General features: G+C 45.1%; 1 protein-coding gene across 5 annotated transcripts in view; it reads right to left on the bottom strand.

The window, feature by feature from the left end:
* The window catches only part of PCYT1B (phosphate cytidylyltransferase 1B, choline), a 285,710-nt gene that overhangs the window by 84,577 nt on the left and 178,030 nt on the right, over positions 1–23,103 (bottom strand). For 4 of the 5 annotated variants that reach the window (XM_063955702.1, XM_063955703.1, XM_063955704.1 and 1 more), the window contains exon 2: positions 14,033–14,132. In XM_063955702.1, coding sequence (XP_063811772.1) covers positions 14,033–14,132 — 100 coding nt within the window. Of the gene's footprint in view, positions 1–14,032; positions 14,133–14,222; positions 14,310–23,103 lie in introns of those variants that run through there. The other variant, XM_063955705.1, reaches the window with a different exon arrangement.

Genomic DNA, 23,103 nt, shown 5'->3' with positions numbered 1-23,103 from the left:
AGTTAGGGTCAAGCTGCGGGGAGGGAGGGTTAGAGGGATAGAAGGTGTTATTGGAGGCAGACAGTGTTGGTTGAGGCAGGGACATGGTGTTGAATGAGGGAGACAGATGGTATAGGTCTAGGGATGGAGATAGCTTTGGTGCAGGGAGACATACGGTGTAGGTACAGTCAGGGATATGGTGTTCTTTGAGACGGGGAGATTTTGTAGGTGAAGGAAAAATATAGCGTTGGTTGAGGTGGGGAGATGGTTTGGTGGATGGGACAAATAGTGTAGGTGGAAATGGGATATGGTGTTTCTAGAGAGAGATACAGTAGCTATGATTGAGAGAAATGGAGTATATGCCCGTGGGGAGTAGGTAAAGGAGGGATAAAAGTGAAGAGCACAAAGTTTAGTTGAACCGCTCGGTTGCACATGCATTCACACACTTGCACAGCTAAAATACACTTCCCTGTAGGCGGCAACTATCTGATCGCAGCGCTGCAAAAAACTGCTAGCGAGCGATCAGGTCAGAATTACCCCCAGACTGCACAGACTGGAAAATTAATTCCATGGTGAGTGAGTTGCAAACAGATTTACAGATGTCCGCTGTCTGGCAAAGTTTTTGCATGGCGTACACATGCATTCACACAGTTGCATGGGACGGGTTTTCACTCTCTAGGGGCGGCTGCTATCTGATCGCAGACCGCTGCAAAAACGCACAGCAGCGATCAGGACTGAGGTAGGCCCATAGTTCTGGTATTTACTAGTGATGAGCGGGTTCGGTTCCTCGGAAACCGAAGCCCCCCGAACTTCACCCATTTTACACGGGTCCGAGGCATACTCGGATTCTCCCGTATGGCTCGGTTAATCCAAGCGCGCCCGAACGTCATCATCCCGCTCTCGGATTCTCGCAAGATTCGGATTCTATATAAGCAGCCGCGCGTCGCCGCCATTTTCACTCGTGCATTGGAAATGTTAGGGAGAGGACGTGGCTGGCGTCCTCTCCGTTTATTAATAATATTTGTGCTGCTTATTGCTTAATTGTGGGGACTGGGGAGCAGCTGTATTATTATATTGGAGGAGTACAGTGCAGAGTTTTGCTGACAGTGACCACCAGTATACGTTGTCTGCCTGAAAAACACTCCATATCTGTGCTCAGTGTGCTGCATATATCTGTGCTCACACTGCTTAATTGTGGGGACTGGGGAGCAGCTGTATTATATAGGAGGAGTACAGTGCAGAGTTTTGCTGACCAGTGACCACCAGTATACGTTGTCTGCCTGAAAAACACTACATATCTGTGCTCAGTGTGCTGCATATATCTGTGCTCACACTGCTTAATTGTGGGGACTGGGGAGCAGCTGTATTATATAGGAGGAGTACAGTGTAGAGTTTTGCTGACCAGTGACCACCAGTATACGTTGTCTGCCTGAAAAACACTCCATATCTGTGCTCAGTGTGCTGCATATATCTGTGCTCACACTGCTTAATTGTGGGGACTGGGGAGCAGCTGTATTATATAGGAGGCGTACAGTGCAGAGTTTTGCTGACCAGTGACCACCAGTATATATAGCAGTACGGTACGGAAGGCCACTGCTCTACCTACCTCTGTGTCGTCAAGTATACTATCCATCTAGATTCTATACCTGTGGTGCATTTTAGTTTTGCAGTTTGCTGACAGTGACCACCAGTATATATAGCAGTACGGTACGGAAGGCCACTGCTCTACCTACCTCTGTGTCGTCAAGTATACTATCCATCCATACCTGTGGTGCATTTCAGTTGTGCGCAGTATATATAGTAGTAGGCCATTGCTATTGATACTGGCATATAATTCCACACATTAAAAAATGGAGAACAAAAATGTGGAGGGTAAAATAGGGAAAGATCAAGATCCACTTCCACCTCGTGCTGAAGCTGCTGCCACTAGTCATGGCTGAGACGATGAAATGCCATCAACGTCGTCTGCCAAGGCCGATGCCCAATGTCATAGTAGAGAGCATGTAAAATCCAAAAGTTCAGTAAAATGACCCAAAAATTAAAAGCGTCTGAGGAGAAGCGTAAACTAGCCAATATGCCATTTACGACACGGAGTGGCAAGGAACGGCTGAGGCCCTGGCCTATGTTCTTGACTAGTGGTTCAGCTTCACATGAGGATGGAAGCACTCATCCTCTCGCTAGAAAACTGCAGTGCCACTCCTAGATGGGCCAGGTGTTTGTGTCGGCCACTTGTGTCGCTTAGCTTAGTCACACAGCGACCTTGGTGCGCCTCTTTTTTTTCTTTGCATCATGTGCTGTTTGGGGACTATTTTTTTGAAGTACCATCCTGTCTGACACTGCAGTGCCACTCCTAGATGGGCCAGGTGTTTGTGTCGGCCACTTGGGTTGCTTAGCTTAGACATCCAGCGACCTCGGTGCAAATTTTAGGACTAAAAATAATATTGTGAGGTGTTCAGAATAGACTGGAAATTATGGTTATTGAGGTTAATACTATGGGATCAAAATGACCCCCAAATTCTATGATTTAAGCTGTTTTTGAGGGTTTTTTGTAAAAAAAAAAAAAAACGAATCCAAAACACACCCGAATCCGACCAAAAAAATTTCAGGGAGATTTTGCCAAAACGCGTCCGAATCCAAAACACGGCCGCGGAACCGAATCCAAAACCAAAACCCGAAAAATTTCCGGTGCACATCACTAGTATTTACACAAGCTACCCATTATCTGTTGCTGGCATGGCCTAGTAAATAAGCTTCTGGCAATCAGATAATTTTCATTATATTAATACACTGTACATTTTGCTGGAGGAAATATGAAGAAATGGAAGAGGACTTGGAGGTGGCACACCCCCTTCCGTTTCTATAGCCAGGCCTTAGTATAAAGGATGAACAGTCTGTGTACACTATTTTGATTTTATATAATGCAGTGGTCTATTTAAGTATAATCACTGAGAAGAAAATTGCAGGATCAACTGTGCCGCACTAAAGAAAAGACATTTTCATGGTACAATACAATTTGTATTATCACAATGGCTAGGCTATTTTTCTTTTATATGCCTGTAATTTGTTTGTCACCTAACAAAGAAATTCCATTCCAAATGAGAACTTGTGCAACATGTAAGGCTGCTATTCTTGGCTCTTCTGCCATCTGTGTTCCCAGCCCCAAGATATCCGTAAGCAATGGCTGATTTATATACGTCACGCTAATCTCTTTCTGAGCACTACAATGTTCCCTCCATCACCATATGGTATAATAAAGCAATACAGAGCACACATGCTATAATCACGCATAATCACTAAGGGAAATCACACATAAGGTGAAACAGGATTCAATCACACAATTAATAATTTGCTCCTTAAACAGAATACATGAATAGCTGAACACTGACAATCCCATGTAATCAGATCATGAGATTTAGTATTCTTCTGTGCATGATAGATGGATTCAGCTGATTGCACTAGTCACTTATAGATATCTACTGGCTGGGATATGGCACTGTGCCTGTGGGTACATTTTAGGGCAATTGGGTCTTTCTTCAGGTGCACTAGCCAGATCACTTACACTCTTTCATTTTAGGTCACTTACAAGTTATTTATTTATTTTTAAAATCAAAGTCTATTGGGTTTTCAAGAGGACAGATAAATTGTAGCAAGAGATAACACAGCATGTGAATAGGTTCGGAGAGGAAGAGGGTGGGAAAATAAATGGGGTGGGGTATGTGTAACAATAATGCAGAAATCAGAATTAGTTTAATGATAAGAAGGACAAAGAAGAAGAAAAAAAAAACATTCAATGCAAACTAGTAGAGGAAAGCAAGGATGGACAGAAAGAGTACAAAAGGAGTAAGGAAGGTGGCAAGAGAAGGGAGAGGAACTGCTGCTAAGACAAAACAGACAGGAACAAAATTAGACTACAGTAGATTCGATTGTATTCTGAGGGGGTTTGGCCTCAGTCCCAAGAGACCGGACTTTCCTAAAGCAGTCTGGGATGTTATGTAGTACGGAAGTAATGATTTCCATGCTATATGTGGACCAGTTGCTATTCACAGTGGCAGTGTAGGAGGGTGTGTCCTTCGCTATCCAGGAGCAGGACACTACTATCTGACATTTAGCTGTATTGAGAATATGGCTGATTTGTTTTTAAAAATGTGTAGGTGAGTTTGAAATAGGTCTGGGTAGGAGGGAAAAGAGGGTAGAGTCAGGTATTTGGTCATTAGTGACTGACTTGATGAGAGCATGGATTTCAGCCCAGTTTGGGACCAGTTTAGGGCAGGTCTACCGAATGTGCAGCAGGGTGCCCTAAACTGGCAGATACATAACACACCAAATACATAATGTACATACTGTACATTTAATTATTTTATTTATTAACAGTTTCTTATATAGCGCAGTAACTAGGTAATAACAGACAGTCATAGAGGTAGGAAGGCCCTGCTCACAAGTTTACAATCTATAGGAAGAATAGGCATTAATAAATAAGAATTTACTTACCGATAATTCTATTTCTCGTAGTCCGTAGTGGATGCTGGGACTTCCGTAAGGACCATGGGGAATAGCGGCTCCGCAGGAGACTGGGCACAAAAGTAAAAGCTTTAGACTAGCTGGTGTGCACTGGCTCCTCCCCCTATGACCCTCCTCCAAGCCTCAGTTAGGATACTGTGCCCGGACGAGCGTACATAATAAGGAAGGATTTTGAATCCCGGGTAAGACTCATACCAGCCACACCAATCACACCGTACAACCTGTGATCTGAACCCAGTTAACAGTATGATAAACGTAGGAGCCTCTGAAAAGATGGCTCACAACAATAAACAACCCGATTTTTTTGTAACAATAACTATATACAAGTATTGCAGACAATCCGCACTTGGGATGGGCGCCCAGCATCCACTACGGACTACGAGAAATAGAATTATCGGTAAGTAAATTCTTATTTTCTCTGACGTCCTAGTGGATGCTGGGACTTCCGTAAGGACCATGGGGATTATACCAAAGCTCCCAAACGGGCGGGAGAGTGCGGATGACTCTGCAGCACCGAATGAGAGAACTCAAGGTCCTCCTCAGCCAGGGTATCAAATTTGTAGAATTTAGCAAACGTGTTTGCCCCTGACCAAGTAGCTGCTCGGCAAAGTTGTAAAGCCGAGACCCCTCGGGCAGCCGCCCAAGATGAGCCCACCTTCCTTGTGGAATGGGCTTTAACAGATTTTGGCTGTGGCAGGCCTGCCACAGAATGTGCAAGCTGAATTGTATTACAAATCCAACGAGCAATCGTCTGCTTAGAAGCAGGAGCACCCAGCTTGTTGGGTGCATACAGTATAAACAGCGAGTCAGATTTTCTGACTCCAGCCGTCCTGGAAACATATATTTTCAGGGCCCTGACTACGTCCAGCAACTTGGAGTCCTCCAAGTCCCTAGTAGCCGCAGGTACCACAATAGGTTGGTTCATGTGAAACGCTGAAACCACCTTAGGGAGAAATTTAGGACGAGTCCTCAATTCCGCCCTATCCGAATGAAATATCAGGTAAGGGCTTTTATAGGATAAAGCCGCCAATTCTGATACGCGCCTGGCTGAAGCCAGGGCTAACAGCATTACCACTTTCCATGTGAGATATTTTAAATCCACTGTGGCAAGTGGTTCGAACCAATGTGATTTTAGGAATCCCAAAACCACATTGAGATCCCAGGGTGCCACTGGAGGCACAAAGGGAGGCTGTATATGCAGTACCCCCTTTACAAAAGTCTGGACTTCAGGAACTGAAGCCAGTTCCTTCTGGAAGAAGATCGACAGGGCCGAAATTTGAACCTTAATGGATCCTAATTTTAGGCCCATAGACAATCCTGCTTGCAGGAAATGCAGGAAACGACCCAGTTGAAATTCCTCTGTAGGGGCCTTCTTGGCCTCACACCACGCAACATATTTCCGCCAAATGCGGTGATAATGTTTTGCGGTTACATCCTTCCTGGCTTTGATCAGGGTAGGGATGACTTCATCTGGAATGCCTTTTTCCTTCAGGATCCGGCGTTCAACCACCATGCCGTCAAACGCAGCCGCGGTAAGTCTTGGAACAGGCAAGGTCCCTGCTGAATCAGGTCCTTTCTTATAGGTAGAGGCCACGGGTCCTCCGTGAGCATCTCTTGCAGCTCCGGGTACCAAGTTCTTCTTGGCCAATCCGGAGCCACGAGTATAGTTCTTACTCCTTTCCTTCTTATGATTCTCAGTACTTTTGGTATGAGAGGCAGAGGAGGGAACACATACACCGACTGGAACACCCACGGTGTTACCAGAGCGTCCACCGCTATTGCCTGACGGTCCCTTGACCTGGCGCAATATCTGTCCAGTTTCTTGTTGAGACGGGACGCCATCATGTCCACCTTTGGTTTTTCCCAACGGTTTACAATCACTTGGAAGACTTCTGGATGAAGTCCCCACTCCCCCGGGTGGAGGTCGTGTCTGCTGAGGAAGTCTGCTTCCCAGTTGTCCACTCCCGGAATGAACACTGCTGACAGTGCTATCACATGATTTTCCGCCCAGCGGAGAATCCTTGCAGCTTCTGACTTAGGGCATTGTAAATGGCCCTTAGTTCTAGGATATTTATGTGAAGAGACGTTTCCATGCTTGACCACAAGCCCTGGAAATTTTTTCCCTGTGTGACTGCTCCCCAGCCTCTCAGGCTGGCATCCGTGGTCACCAGCATCCAATCCTGAATGCCGAATCTGCGGCCCTCTAGAAGATGAGCCCTCTGTAACCACCACAGGAGAGACACCCTTGTCCTTGGAGATAGGGTTATCCGCTGATGCATCTGAAGATGCGATCCGGACCATTTGTCCAGCAGATCCCACTGAAAAGTTCTTGCATGGAATCTTCCGAATGGAATCGCTTCGTAAGAAGCCACCATTTTTCCCAGGACTCTCGTGCATTGATGCACTGACACTTGTCCTGGTTTTAGGAGGTTCCTGACTAGCTCGGATAACTCCCTGGCCTTCTCCTCCGGGAGAAAACCCTTTTTCTGGACTGTGTCCAGAATCATCCCTAGGAACAGTAGACGTGTTGTTGGAATCAGCTGTGATTTTGGGATATTTAGAATCCACCCGTGCTGACGTAGCACTACTTGAGATAGTGCTACTCCGACCTCTAACTGTTCCCTGGACCTTGCCCTTATCAGGAGATCGTCCAAGTAAGGGATAATTAATACGCCTTCTCTTCGAAGAAGAATCATCATTTCGGCCATTACCTTGGTAAAGACCCGTGGTGCCGTGGACAATCCAAACGGCAGCGTCTGAAACTGATAATGACAGTTTTGTATCACAAACCTGAGGTACCCTTGGTGAGAAGGGTAGACTGGGACATGGAGATAAGCATCTTTGATGTCTAGAGATACCATATAGTCCCCTTCTTCCAGGTTCGCTATCACTGCTCTGAGTGACTCCATCTTGAATTTGAACCTTTTTATGTAAGTGTTCAAAGATTTTAGATTTAAAATTGGTCTCACCGAGCCGTCCGGCTTCGGTACCACAAACAGCGTGGAATAATACCCCTTTCCCTGTTGTAGGAGGGGTACCTTGATTATCACCAGCTGGGAATACAGCTTGTGAATAGCTTCCAATACTGCCTCCCTGTCGGAGGGAGACGTTGGTAGAGCAGACTTCAGGAACCGGCGAGGGGGAGACGTCTCGAATTCCAATTTGTACCCCTGTGATACTACCTGCAGGATCCAGGGGTCCACTTGCGAGTGAGCCCACTGCGCGCTGAATTTCTTGAGACGACCCCCCACCGTGCCTGAGTCCGCATGTAGAGCCCCAGCGTCATGCTGAAGACTTGGCAGAAGCGGGGGAGGGCTTCTGCTCCTGGGAAGAGGCTGTCTGGTGTAGTCTTTTTCCCCTTCCTCTGCCCCGGGGCAGAAATGAGCGGCCTTTTTCCCGCTTGCCCTTATAGGGACGAAAGGACTGAGTTTGAAAAGACGGTGTCTTTTTCTGCTGAGAGGTGACCTGGGGTAAAAAGGTGGATTTTCCAGCCGTTGCCGTGGCCACCAGGTCCGATAGACCGACCCCAAATAACTCCTCCCCTTTATACGGCAATACTTCCATATGTCGTTTGGAATCCGCATCACCTGACCACTGTCGCGTCCATAACGTTCTTCTGGCAGAAATGGACATCGCACTCACTCTAGATGCCAGGGTGCAAATATCCCTCTGTGCATCTCGCATATATAGTAATGCATCCTTTAAATGCTCTATAGTTAATAATATACTGTCCCTATCCAGGGTATCAATATTTTCAGTCAGGGAATCCGACCAAGCCACTCCAGCGCTGCACATCCAGGCTGAGGCAATTGCTGGTCGCAGTATAACACCGGTATGTGTGTATATACCTTTTAGGATATTTTCCAGCCTTCTATCAGCTAGTTCCTTGAGGGCGGCCATATCAGGAGACGGTAACGCCACTTGTTTTGATAAGCGTGTGAGCGCCTTATCTACCCTAGGGGGTGTTTCCCAACGTGCCCTAACCTCTGGCGGGAAAGGGTATAGTGCCAATAATTTATTAGAAATCAGCAGTTTTTTATCGGGGGAAACCCACGCTTTATCACACACCTCATTTAATTCATCTGATTCAGGAAAAACTACTGGTAGTTTTTTCACACCCCACATAATACCCTTTTTTGTGGTACTTGTAGTGTCAGAAATGTTCAATGCCTCCTTCATTGCCGTGATCATGTAACGTGTGGCCCTACTGGACATTACGTTTGTCTCCTCACCCTCGACACTGGATTCAGTATCCGTGTCTGGGTCTGTGTCGACCATCTGAGGTAACGGGCGTTTTAGCGCTCCTGACGGTGTCTGAGACGCCTGAACAGGCACTAATTGGTTTGTCGGCTGTCTCATGTCGTCAACAGTTTTTTGCAAAGTGCTGACATTGTCACGTAATTCTTTAAATACGACCATCCAATCAGGTGTCGACTCCCTAGGGGGTGACATCACTAACACAGGCAATTGCTCTGCTTCCACATCATTTTCCTCCTCATACATGTCGACACAATCGTACCGACACCCAGCACACACACAGGGAATGCTCTGATAGAGGACAGGACCCCACGAGCCCTTTGGGGAGACAGAGGGAGAGTTTGCCAGCACACACCAGAGCGCTATATATATATATATACAGGGATAACCTTATATAAGTGTTTCTCCCTTTATAGCTGCTGTTTTATATTTGCTGCCAATAGTGCCCCCCCTCTCTTGTTTTACCCTGATTCTGTAGCAGGACTGCAGGGGAGAGTCAGGGAGCCGTCCTTCCAGCGGAGGCTGTGAAAGAAAATGGCGCTTGTGTGCTGAGGAGAAAGGCTCCGCCCCCTTCACGGCGGCCTTTTCTCCCGCTTTTTTCAGGAAAACTGGCAGGGGTTAAATGCATCCATATAGCCCAGGAGCTATATGTGATGCATTTCTTTAGCCATATAAGGTTTTTATAGTGTTTTATTGCGTCTCAGGGCGCTCCCCCCCAGCGCCCTGCACCCTCAGTGACCGGAGTGTGAAGTGTGCCGAGAGCAATGGCGCACAGCTGCAGTGCTGTGCGCTACCTTATTTGAAAACAGGAACGTCTTCTGCCGCCGCTTTCTCCGGACCTATTCGCTCTTCTGGCTCTGTAAGGGGGCCGGCGGCGCGGCTCCGGGACCCATCCAGGCTGAACCTGTGATCGTCCCTCTGGAGCTAATGTCCAGTAGCCAAGAAGCCCAATCCACTCTGCACGCAGGGGAGTTCGCTTCTTCTCCCCTTAGTCCCACGATGCAGTGAGCCTGTTGCCAGCAGGACTCACTGAAAATAAAAAACCTATTTAAACTTTTACTTCTAAGCAGCTCAGGAGAGCCACCTAGCCTGCACCCTTCTCGTTCGGGCACAAAAATCTAACTGGGGCTTGGAGGAGGGTCATAGGGGGAGGAGCCAGTGCACACCAGCTAGTCTAAAGCTTTTACTTTTGTGCCCAGTCTCCTGCGGAGCCGCTATTCCCCATGGTCCTTACGGAAGTCCCAGCATCCACTAGGACGTCAGAGAAAACAAGGATATGTGTTATCTATTGCATAATGGTTCACCAGATTGCAGAGGTTCTTTGTGGGCTGTATGATATGGTCACACAGCAACGTTGGCCTGGGGTCAGTAGGATGGGAAAGTGAAAAAAGAGAAAATATGTGAGGACTGTACACTGGGGATGTAACTGGATAGTAAAGTTTCTGAAGGTTATAGTGGGTGGCTCCAGAATTTAGTAAGCTTGTCTGAAGAGGTGAGTTTTCAGGGAATGCTGGTTTGGAGACTAGAGGAGTCTTATTGTGCGTGGGAGGGCATGCCACAGAATGGGTGCATCCCCAAGAATGTCCAGCAATCATGAATGGGAGCGAATAATGATTGTGGATGAAAGATGTAGATCTTGTGCAGAGCAAAGAGTTAAGTTGGGAGAAATTTCGAGAAAAGCAAAGATATGTACTTTGGTGTAGTTTGATTAATTGCCTTGTGTGTGAGTAACATACATACATACATACATACATACATACATACATACGTACACAAAAGTCCCCTTCCCCATCCATGCATGTGCCACTGGTGTGGGAGATCAAAATGCAATTGGAGATCATCAAAGTCCAGGAAGGTATGCAGAGGTGCTAACTGAATAAGAAATAGAAGATTGTGGTGTGCCCAACACTGGAATGTCCATGGGTTTGACCCAGAGATAATTGTTGGTTATTCCATAAGGGAGTAAATAAAGGGTGCAAAGATTTCAAATGATAGCTGTGGGGACATAAGTCCCATAACGAGAGAGAAAACGTCACCGTCAATGTCAAAGGTGGTCATTCCAAGTTGATCGCTCGCTAGCTGTTTTTAGTAGCCGTGCAAACGCTATGCCGCTTCCCACTGGGAGTGTATTTTAGTTTAGCAGAAGTGCGAACGAAAGGATCTCAGAGCGGCGGCAAAGTTTTTTTTGTTGCAGTTTTAGAGCGGCTCAATACCTACTCAGCGCTTGCGATCACTTCAGACTATTCAGTTCCTGTTTTGACGTCATGAACACGCCCAGCGTTCACCCAGCCACGCCTGCGTTTTTCCTGGCACGCCTGCGTTTTTTCGAACACTCCCTGAAAATAGTCAGTTGCCACCCAGAAATGCCCACTTCATGTCAATCACTCTGCGGTCAGCAGTGCGACTGAAAAAATCCGCTAGACCCTGTGTGAAACTACATCGGCCGTTGTAAAAGTATGACGCGGGTTAAGCCCCCAGGCCAATCGGCAAGGCTTCTCCGTCACTGGGGGTCCCTAATACTAGGCCTGGGGGCTTAACCCTATATCTGCAGATATACGCAACTAATATCTCCATATTATCTGATTATTATGTAGTATTATTATTCACTCAGTGTGCATTAGGGAACACAAATTGTTTTTTCTTACACAGAATTACCCCTCCCTTTTAGCACCTGAGTGATATCACAATCTGATTTCACTGATTTAGCGCAGATTGACATGCGGACGAGCGTCCGCATGTCAATCTGCGGCCTCCTCTCCCTCCGCTGCTGTGATGGAGGGACACGGAGAGCACAGCGCGCGCCTCTCCTGTGAAGTGCCGTTCATGAGCTCTGATTGGCTCACGAACCGGCACTTCCTTTAACAGACCCGCCGGAGACCCAGGAGGGACACAGGAGAGGCGTGCGCTGTGCCCTCCGTGTCCCTCCATCACAAAACAGCGGGGGAGCGTGGGGGGGGGGGGAATTTAACTGGCACTGATGGAGCATATTCGGCACAAGGGGAGGGGGAGCACTTTGGGGGGCATATGTGTCACTGAGGGTGCATATGTGGCACTGGGGGGGTATATGTGTACCTGGCACATGGGGGGGGGCTATATTTGGCACTGGGGGCATGTGAGTACCTGGCACTGTGGGGGAATATCTGGCACTGGGGGCATATGTGGCACTGGGGAGGTATATGTGTACCTGGCACATGGGGGGGGGGGGGGCTATATATGGCACTCGGGACATGTGAGTACCTGGCACTGTAGGGGAATATCTGGCACTGCGGGCATATGTGGCACTGGGAGCACAGCCCTAGCAACAAGCACTACCCCCTAGCAACGAGCATGACACCCAGTGCATGAAACCCCTGGCAACGAGCATGACACCCAGTGCATGAAACCCCTGGCAACAAGCATGACACCCTGGGAATGAAAACCCCTGGCACCGTGCATGGAATTAAGAGCATGAAACCCCTGGCAATGAGCAGGTAATTTAAAAGTAATTAGAAGCATTACTGTAGGACTCAATGTGTAATGGGCATTACGGTGTGTGGCATAATGTATCACGGACATTGCGGTGTGTGTCATAATGTGTCACAGGCATTACGGTGTGTGGCATACTATATCACGGGCATTGTGGTATGTGGTATAATGTCTCAGGGGCATTGCAGTGTGGCATAATGTATAACGGGCATTGCGGTGTGTGGCATAGGGTATAACGGGCATTGCGGTATGTGTCACAGGCATTATGGTGTATGGTATACTATATCACGGGCATTGTGATATGTGGTATAATGTCTCAGGGTCATTGCAGTGTGTGGCATAATGTATCACGGACATTACGGTGTGTGTCATAATGTGTCAGGCATTACGGTGTGTTGTATACTATATCACGGGCATTGTGGTATGTGGTATAACGTCTCAGGGTCATTGCAGTGTGTGTCATAATGTGTCACAGATATTGTATGTGCTATAATGTATCAGGGGCATTGCAGTGTGTAGCATAATGTATAACGGGCATTGCGATTCCTGTTATAATGTGTCACAGGCATTACGTTGTATGGCATAATGTGTCAGGGGCATTACGGTGTGTGCATATTGTGTCATGTGCATTATTGTGTGTGGCATAATGTCTAAGGTCCATTGCAGTATGTGGCATAATGTATACTGGGCATTACTATAAGGAGGAAAAATGACAAATAATGTAAGGGGCATGAATCAGGATTATTTTTCTTTCCTGTGGTGGCTAACGTCTGGGCGTGCAGGTTGCAAAACTGGGGTATAAGGTAGTCTTTTCCTGCAATACCACGCCCCTTTATGTGAAGCCACACCCATTGCAACGAAGCCACGCCCTTTTTTGCGGTGCGCGCATGTTTGTCTCTTTACTAGTGCCAATTATGGGGGATGGGGGATTGGGGGGGGACTTGGCGCCGAAGAATTTTTTGGCTTGGGGGAGAAAAATTTCTAGTTATGCCACTGGTAGGAGCCATTATTATGTGGCCTTACACTGGGCATTTAGACCCAGACATATGTGTAATTATTTATGGGGTGGGTGTGGGGTGCGGTGGCCCCTGTGTCGGTATGGCTGGGCGGCTTCAGGTCGGCACACCCTAACACTTTATTAACACTTATGATTTTCCCTATCACTTTGTACATATTTTTGTATTATTTTAATCACACTTCACTTCCTGTGGGAAGCCAGCTCCCTGCCTAGCCGGCTTCTATGGGCTGTAGCTGATGCAGTCCATAGAAGCAGTGGTTTCTCAAATGCACAGTACCATTGCCACTACTGTGCATGCATCGGGTTCTGGCATCTGTGAACTGTACATAGTACAGGTGCTGGGACCCAGACGGCGGCGGTGAGGCAGCGGAGACCTGGGAGCATCGCCAGCGGCAGCCCTCTTCCTCTACCAAGGTAGGCGCCGCCGCTGAGTCTGTCCAAGGATTAAAGATCATTTAACCTATAAGGAGCCACTTAGATAAATGCCTCACTTGAGCCATTGAATAACGTTACACATACATGAAATAAGGAGTCTATTTATCGGTATACATTCAGAATCTTGACATTGAGGTTGACATTGAATATGTTGACATTGACACAATGCTGACACCTGACTTTTCACAATTTTAGGGTTAGGTTTAAGGTACAGATGCTATACTCCCACTGTCCAGAAGAAATCCTACAATTTCATATAAACATCATGCAGTAAGAAATGAGAGGCCCCAAATATATAAGGATAGTGTATATTCGTTCTGCAAATTGGTCCTTTAATTAATCAACAACCTCGTGACTCACCTGGAGTTCCTAAACGGGCCTGAGCAATGGTTAGTTTCTCATGTGGGGCTTCACATTTGCAGCTTGTTTCTTCAGCAAACGGAGCAGGTGCCGCAGCAGTCTAAAACAACATAGAAATTAAATCATTATTTCTTGGGCATGTAGCTATAAATATTATAACAGCATCATTGTTTCAAAACATGTTTTATACCTTCATAGTATACAGTAGCTGTGGTTTAAATGATTAAACTTTGTCCATGTGATTCTATTAATAGCAGTGACCTAATTCTAGAGAGGAGGAAAGGTGCAGCTACATTCAGCTTTTGCTTTGCTACTGAATTATAATCTATTAAAGAGCTTTTGATGACTTATTCTTATATGTGGTATACAGTATTTAGTGTATAATATGAGCGAAATCTAAAGAGAACAAAAATTATAGGTGGAATTCTGCATGGAAAACTCAAGGGTAAATTCTGTAAAGGAAATATGTTAACGTTCTCAGCCAAATGCAGAATACAATGGGTCATTCTCACAATAATGCAGTACGGTACAAATAAGCGATGATGTACTTGATGGAGTAGATGACATTTTGTAACTTGTATATGTCTCTGTATATAATGTATAACAGTCAAAAGTCTGTAGTCTCAGCAAGAGTCACCATATGCAATCAAAAGTATAGTGAAAATGTAAAAACAAAATGAAATAACACACAGACTGGACACAAAAGGTCGGGCAGAGAGCACTTAAATGTTTTCAAAACCCACTATACTGCACTAATCCCTTTCTTCTCTAGTTTCTTACTCATGGGGGGTAATTCCAAGTTGATCGCAGCAGGAATTTTTTTAGCAGTTGGGCAAAACCATGTGCACTGCAGGGGAGGCAGATATAACATGTGCAGAGAGAGTTAGATTTGGGTGGGTTATTTTGTTTCTGTGCAGGGTAAATACTGGCTGCTTTATTTTTACACTGCAAATTAGATGGCAGATTGAACACACCCCACCCAAATCTAACTGGATAGGTCACCTGACACTGCACTCCCCTTCAGTTAAGTAGATATAAGTACTGCTTCCCCTTGTGCTTTTCATAGCAGTATTATTGGCCAAAGTCCAACCTAGCCCCCAGCTCCAGGCAGTTTTTGACTCACCTCTGGTAATTTTTGCTCCACCTGGGCACACACAGTCGCCGGCACAGACATTACTGTTATATTGTTTCATCATTTGATGGGCTGGTAACTAATATATATATATATATATATATATATATATACAGAGTACATATGATCTGGCTCTCCTTTAAGCATTCGTTCTGCATCAGGTGCATCCGCGGAGATGTGAATACAAACAGGCAGCAAGTGTGGCACTCCAGGTGTCTAACACAATAAGTCACTCAGGCAGGCAGTGTTAGTAACAACGTTACAATGCCGGTTTAATAGGGCATATTCCTCAGGTATACAAACATACATAAAAAGGTCCCACCTTATATACGGCATGTTCACCCTGTGCTCGGCGACATTCGGACGGCGGGACGCAGCCCGCTCCGGGCGGCTCAGAGGAAGTGACGGCAGGTCAAATCCTAGTGCAGTGCTCCCAATCACCATGACACTTAACACTAACATGGGCTGGCTGCAAACATAACAGAGATTGCGTACTGTAGAAACACATGAACATATGCTAGCTAGAAAAATACAAGGTCAGCTTCATATACACATAAATAGATACTTGAGATACAGCTACATTTCTGTACATTGTGCATATCTCTAGTATCTAAGGTAGGACCTTTTTATGTATGTTTGTATACCTGAGGAATATGCCCTATTAAACCGGCATTGTAACGTTGCTACTAACACTGCCAGCCTGAGTGACTTATTGTGTTAGACACCTGGAGTGCCACGCTTGCTGCCTGTTTGTATATATATATATATATATATATATACTGGTAATAGGCAAAACCAGTGCGGGCGGCTGTCAATCATGAAATATGTGAACAAACAGGAGCAAATATTGTCGCTCACCACACAACTAAACATAAAGATGATATATAAACACAATTAATTTAATTTAATATTTACTTTTAAAATTCTCAATAATAAAATGTTGGCCTAGGGGTGCCATGAGAAAAATTCTGATACTCCACAGCACCATGATTTAAAAAAAATTGGAAGACACTGCCCTTAACACACACAACCACACACACACATGCCTTACTAGTAGTTGTGCCTCAGGTCATGTAGCAGCAGAAGCAGCAGATCAGCCAGAACAAGTCACTGATGGGGATGGGCACCGGGAGCACCATGTCATTAGGTCCCACCCCCAAATTATGTGATTGATGGGTCTCTAAAGGGGGTGTGGTCAAGCACTGATGTGGCTTGGGCTTAAATTATAGACTCTTGCAGGGGGATCCAGTACAACAACAAAAACAAAAATTAGTCTGTCAGGGTTTCTTGGGCGTACTCAGAACCCCCCATCCCCCCCGTGCGCGTTGAAATGGATCACAACAGATGTACAGTCACTACATACTTCTATTCCACATGATAAAAGTATATCATTGGTTGATATCTACATGACATGGAAACCAATAATAATACATTTAGAAGCACTTTAATTATGTTTATCCTACAGCATAATTATTTTACATTTCCATATCAATTTTACGCAGAAATACAGTATGTGGAACTGCTATGGGGAATATTTTTGCACCCATGTTTGTAAATTTTCACATGGCTAATTGAGAACAAGAATACACGTATAACTATATATATATATATATATATATATATATATAAAACTATATATACCGTATATATATATATATAAAACTATATATATATATATATTTTTTTTTTATTTTAATGGTATGGAGTGATACTAAGTGGAGTCTTTCAGTGACTTTATAATACATTGAGAATACTGATTTTCATCAGATATGTACTTACAAAGTAGAAAGTATCTCCATTGAATCCTTAGAGATAGGTAAACACTAAAATATCTATAAAAATGGTTGATTAAAATAGCTATTTATGATGTTAAAGTGGAGTTTTAACAAGATTGAGAATAAAATATTCATTTCTCAGTTTTGTAGAGTAGAAAAGAACTGCACTGCCACTCAGGCCTGTGAAGAACAGTTAGGATATATTTATTTTTTTAAATCGTAGAAAGAATACATAGGGGTATATGCAATTGCGGTCGAATTCCCGAAATTGTCGAATTTCTGGACTTTTTCGGCCAAAAAAAAAAATCGTCAATGCAATTCAGTACTTTCCGTCCAAAAAACGGACTTTCAAAATTCGACTTTTTGAAATTCGACTTTTGTCAAATTCGACTTTTCTGCAATGATACAAGTGCTGCAATTCGACCGAAGTATATTCAATTGAAGTTTGGAAATTCGACAACAGTGCTTTTAGACAGTAAATTCGACATTTTCAATCCGCAACACTTTGGTGGGTGAAACTAATAAAAAAAATTTAAAACATGTTTTTTTTGTGTTTTTTTTTTATTGATAATAGCATATCTATTTATATTAGAAGGGATTAGGTACTTGGTTTGTCTTTTTTGGAGGCACAAGTATTATTTATATATTTTTTAAAATAATATATTTTTTTATTTTTTATTTTTTTTTAGCTGGAATGGTAAAATTCAGAAAAAAAATGGCGTGGGGTCCCCCATCCAAAGCATAACCAGCCTCGGGCTCTTCGAGCTGGTCCTGGTTCTAAAAATGCGGGGGGGGGGAAATTGACAGGGGATCCCCCGTATTTTTAAAACCAGCACCGGGCTCTGCGCCTGGTGCTGGTGCAAAAAATACGGGGGACAAAAAGAGTAGGGGTCCCCCGTATTTTATACACCAGCATCGGGCTCCACTAGCTGGACAGATAATGCCACAGCCGGGGGTCACTTTTATACAGTGCCTTGCGGCCGTGGCATTAAATATCCAACTAGTCACCCCTGGCCGGGGTACCCTGGGGGAGTGGGGACCCCTTCAATCAAGGGGTCCCCCCCCAGCCACCCAAGGGCCAGGGGTGAAGCCAGAGGCTGTCCCCCCATCCAAGGATTGCGGATGGGGGGCTGATAGCCTTGTCAAAATTGAAAGAATATTGTTTTTTCCAGTAGTACTACAAGTCCCAGCAAGCCTCCCCCACAAGCTGGTACTTGGAGAACCACAAGTACCAGCATGCGGGAGAAAAACGGGCCCGCTGGTACCTGTAGTTCTACTGGAAAAAAAATACCCAAATAAAAACAGGAGACACACACCGTGACAAGTACAACTTTGTTACACACTGCCGACACACACATACTTACCTATGTTGACACGAAGCAGTCGGTCCTCTTCTCCAAGTAGAATCCACGGGTACCTGAAAATAAAAGATAATTATACTCACCTCAATCCAGTGTCCAGATATAAATCCTCGTACTTGGCAAAACAAATAAACGAACACCCGACCAGCGGACTGAAAGGGGTCCCATGTTGAGACATGAGACCCCTTTCCACGAATGCAGACACCCCCGTGACAGCTGTCACAGAAGTGTCTCTTCAGCCAATCACAAGTGCAACGTCCTTGCACTCTGCTGATTGGCTCTGTGTGCGTCTGAGCTCAGACAGCGCATCGCAAAGCCTCTCCATTATATTCAATGGTGGGAACTTTGCGATAGCGGTGAGGTCACCCGCGGTCAGCGGCTGACTGCGGGTAACCTCACCGCTACCCGCAAAGATCCCACCATTGAAAGTAATGGAGAGGCTTTGCGATGCGCTGTCTGAGGTCACACGCGCACAGCCAATCAGGTGAGCGCCACGGAAGTAGCGCTTCCTGATTGGCTGAAGGGACCTCAGTGACAGGAGTCACGTGGTGTCCCGGCAATCGGGGAAAGGGGTCTGATGTGTAAACATGGGACCCCTTTCAGTCCGTTGGTACGCGTGTTCGTTTTCTTTTTTTAACAAGTACGTGGATTATCTCCCGGACACTGGATTGAGGTGAGTCTAATTTTTTTCACAGGTACCCCGGATCGTCGGAGACTGTGGCAGTCGGCGGGTCAACATAGGTAAGTATGTGTGTGTCGGCAGTGTGTAATAAAGTCGTACTTGTCACGGTGTGTGTCTACTGTTTTTATTTGGGTATTTTTTCCCAGTAGAACTACAGGTACCAGCGGGCCCGTTTTTCTCCCGCATGCTGGTACTTGTGGTTCTCCAAGTACCAGCTTGCGGGGGAGGCTTGCTGGGACTTGTAGTACTATTGGAAAAAACAATATTCTGTCATTTTACTCAAGGCTATCAGCCTCCCATCCGCAGCCCATGGATAGGGGGGACAGCCTCGGGCTTCACCACTGGCCCTTGGGTGGCTGGGGGGGACACCCCTTGATTGAAGGGGTCCCCACTCCCCCAGGGTACCCCGGCCAGGGGTGACTAGTTGGATATTTAATGCCACGGCCGCAGGGCACTGTATAAAAGTGACCCCCGGCTGTGGCATTATCTGTCCAGCTAGTGGAGCCCGATGCTGGTGTAAAAAATACGGGGGACCCCTACTCTTTTTGTCCCCCGTATTTTTTGCACCAGCACCAGGCGCAGAGCCCGGTGCTGGTTTTAAAAATACGGGGGATCCCCTGTCAATTTTTTCCCCGCAGTTTTAGAACCAGGACCAGCTCGAAGAGCCCAAGGCTGGTTATGCTTTGGAGGGGGGACCCCACGCCATTTTTTTCCGGGTTTTTCTCCGTTTTTTTAAATCGCAGCAAAATCCGGCAAATCGGCCGTTTTTCGCCCGCGGGACTGTCGAATCCGTTTTTCATTGAATATGGTGAATTCCGGAAGCCACCTGCCGGAATTCACCTGTCGAATTGTGTCGAATTAAAAAACGGCGATAATTTGCCGCGATTCGCCGCTAATTGCATATACCCCATATCCTCTATATACAGTTACCATCAAGTAAAATTTAAATTAAGGGAAAATCTGACATGCCCTTAGAATAATTGGAATGATCTCCTAAGGGACCCTCGTTTAGCCTCAATGATTGAAAAGAAACCATAAATCTTATTTAAAATGGCTAGATGTGTGAAAAGTTGCTTGCAATATTTATTTATTATTACCAGTTATTTATATATTGATCACATATTCCCCAGAGCTTTATAGACATATATTTAGCCATGTACATTAGTCTCTTCACAGTGGAGCTTACAATCTATATTCCTGTCACATGTGCACACACATACACAAGATTTCTTTTTTATTTCGCTTCAATAAAATAGCTATATGGAGCAGTGGTGACTGCTGCCCATGGGCTGCATGGGGGTGTGTGTGTGTGTGTGGGGGGGGGGGGCGGCTGGTTAGGACTTATTAACATACATTCAATGTTGCATGTAATACATGTGCTGGCTGCCTTACCTTGGGGATCAGCAGTGATGTGCGTTTCACAGCTGCCGCTGCACCCTTATCCTTCTAAGACTGCCTCCTGCACTTCTCCTTCTAAGCCTGCCTCCAGACTCTTGTGAAACTAGCCCCTGGAAGTCTGTGGGCAGGATTAAAAGGAGAAGTGAAGCCAAATGCTTTGCCCCAGGTGTTAGCGGCTGTAAAACACACAGCGCTACTGATTCACAAGGTAAGGCAACCAGCACATATATTACATACAATATTGCATTTATGTTTATATGTGCTATCCAGGCCCCCCATCCCCCATGCAATGTGTGGTGTGCGCTGCAGTAAGGAGCATGTTTCAATTAAAAAATCTATTGGTGTGTAGCCTTGCGCTCTTGGTGTGTAGCCTTGCGCTCTTGGTGTGTAGCCTTACTCTCTTCTGAATTACACATTGCATTTGGGTTTGAGGAGACTTGTTTTGTGGGAACACCGTACCACCTGAATGTAGGTTTTGACTGGAAGACTTAACACCCACATTTGTTCTTTTATTAGGTGGGCATCTAGCATACTCATTGTTCAATTTATTTATTTATTTATTTATTTATTCATTAACCGTTTCTTATACAGCACAGCAAATTCCTTTGCACTTTACAATAGGAAACAACAGTGATACAACAAAAATGGGTAATAACCGACAGCCATAGAGGTAGAAAGGCCCTGCTTGCAAGCTTACAATTTATAGGGAAATAGGCATTTACACACAAGGCAAAGTGCAATCTATTGCATAGTTATCCACCAGATTGCAAAGGTTCTTGGTGGGTTGCATGATATGGCCACACAGCAATGATGACTTGAGGTCAGAAGGAAGGGAAAGTGAAGGAAGAGAAGATATATGAGGATATGTGTGGACTGTACAGTGGGGATGTAATTAGATAGGAAAGCTTATGAAGGTTATGCGAGTGGTTCTGGAATTTGATTAGCTTGCCTGAATAGGTGAGTTTTCAGGGAATGATTGAAGGTTTGGAGTCTAGAGAATAGTCTTATTGTGCGTGGTAGGGCATTCTACAGAGTGGGTGCGGCCCGAAGAAAGTCCTACAACTGTAAATGGGAGCAAATAATGAGTGTGGCTGAAAGATGTAGATCTCGTGGAGAGTGAACAGGTTGGGTTGGGAGATATTTTGAGATAAGTGAAGAGATGTACATGGTGTAGTTTGGTTAATGGACTTGTGTGTAAGTAAATCTATTTTATATTGACAATGGTAGAATACAGGTTATCAATGGGGAGGAACTGATAGAGTAGATTTGCAGATGATGAACATCTAACAAGGACGATTAGCCTCATAGCTGCATTCAGAATGGATTGTAGTGGTGAGAGTCTCTGCATACATATGATACTGAAATCCGAAAGAGCTGATTAGTCTACCAAGAGATGAGGTATAGATTGAGAAAAGCAGAGGACCTAAGACTGAGCCTTGCGGTACTCCAACTGAAAGAGGTAACAATGAGGAGGTGGATTTAGAGAAGCGGACACTGAAGGAGCGATTAGATAGGTAGGAAAGGAATGTTTGTATGTATGAGAAGAGAGTGGTCAACAGTGTCAAAAGAAGAGAAATCTAGAAGAATATAAAGTGAGCAATGGCCTTTAGACTTTGCAGTGACCAGATAATTCACTACTTTAGTCAGTGCTGTCTCTGTGGAGTGTTGAGAACAAAAGCCCGACGTAAGTTGGTCCAATAAATTGTGTGAGTTATGAAAGTGTGTGAGGCGAGTGTAGGCAAGTCTCTCTAGTAGCTTGGAGAGGCAAGGGAGCTGAGAGATGAGACGGTAGTTTAAAAGAGTTAGGGTCAGAATTTTTTTTCCCCCGGAATGGGAGTAATCACTGCATGCTTGAATAGTGAAGGAAAGATACTAGTGGAAAGTGATTACAGATGTAAATTAAGATTGGGATGAGTATAGGAGACAGAGCTTTACTTATTTGTGAGGGTATAGGATCAAGAGGAGAGGTAGTAGAGAAGCAAGATGAGAAGAACGTTGATACTTGTGGGATCAAATGAAGAGAAAGTGCCAGAGGGTTCAGGTAGGGAATTGAGCAGGTCACTAGCTTACGAAAAGCATACCATTTATTCTTGGATTTTATCAATCTTGTCCTTGAAGTAGGAAGCAAGATCTTGCGCCTTGAAAGTGACTGGTGGGTTGGGTGAGGGAGGCTTAAGAATTTATTTAAATGTATTAAAAAGTCATTTGGGGTTAGAGGCTTGAGCAGAGATGAGTTTGGAAATATGTTTGTTTAGCTGTGTCCAGGGCATTATGATAAGAGTGGTAGACAGTCTTATATGTGAGGAAGTAGATTGGAATGCGAGATTTAAGATCAACTTTACGTGAGAGGTTTTGTAGGTGTCTTGTTAATTTAGAGTGTCACGGTTGATATCTAGGCCTTCGTGGAGTGTGATAGGTAACTGGAACCACTTCATAAAGGGCTATTTCTAGAGTCTGGTTCAGGTGTGATACAGCAGAAGTGAATGCACAAATATGCGAAAGCAGTTGTTGGAGTGAGGTGAAAAGTTCTTGATACTTAATTGCATTAATATTTCTGCAGGTTTGAGGAGGATTGGAGGACTTCAGTGAGACTGGGTTTGACGTAAAGGAGAAGAACATGCAGGTCATAAGGTTGTGATCTGAGAGAGGGAAAGGTGTGTTAGTGAATTCAGAAACTGAGCACAGTCTGGTGAATACTAGATCAAGGTAGTGGCTCTCCTGAT

The sequence above is a fragment of the Pseudophryne corroboree genome, chromosome 2 (genome assembly GCF_028390025.1).
Source record: "Pseudophryne corroboree isolate aPseCor3 chromosome 2, aPseCor3.hap2, whole genome shotgun sequence".
Lineage (NCBI taxonomy): Eukaryota > Metazoa > Chordata > Amphibia > Anura > Myobatrachidae > Pseudophryne > Pseudophryne corroboree.
This window is presented reverse-complemented; position numbering and strand designations above follow the sequence as displayed.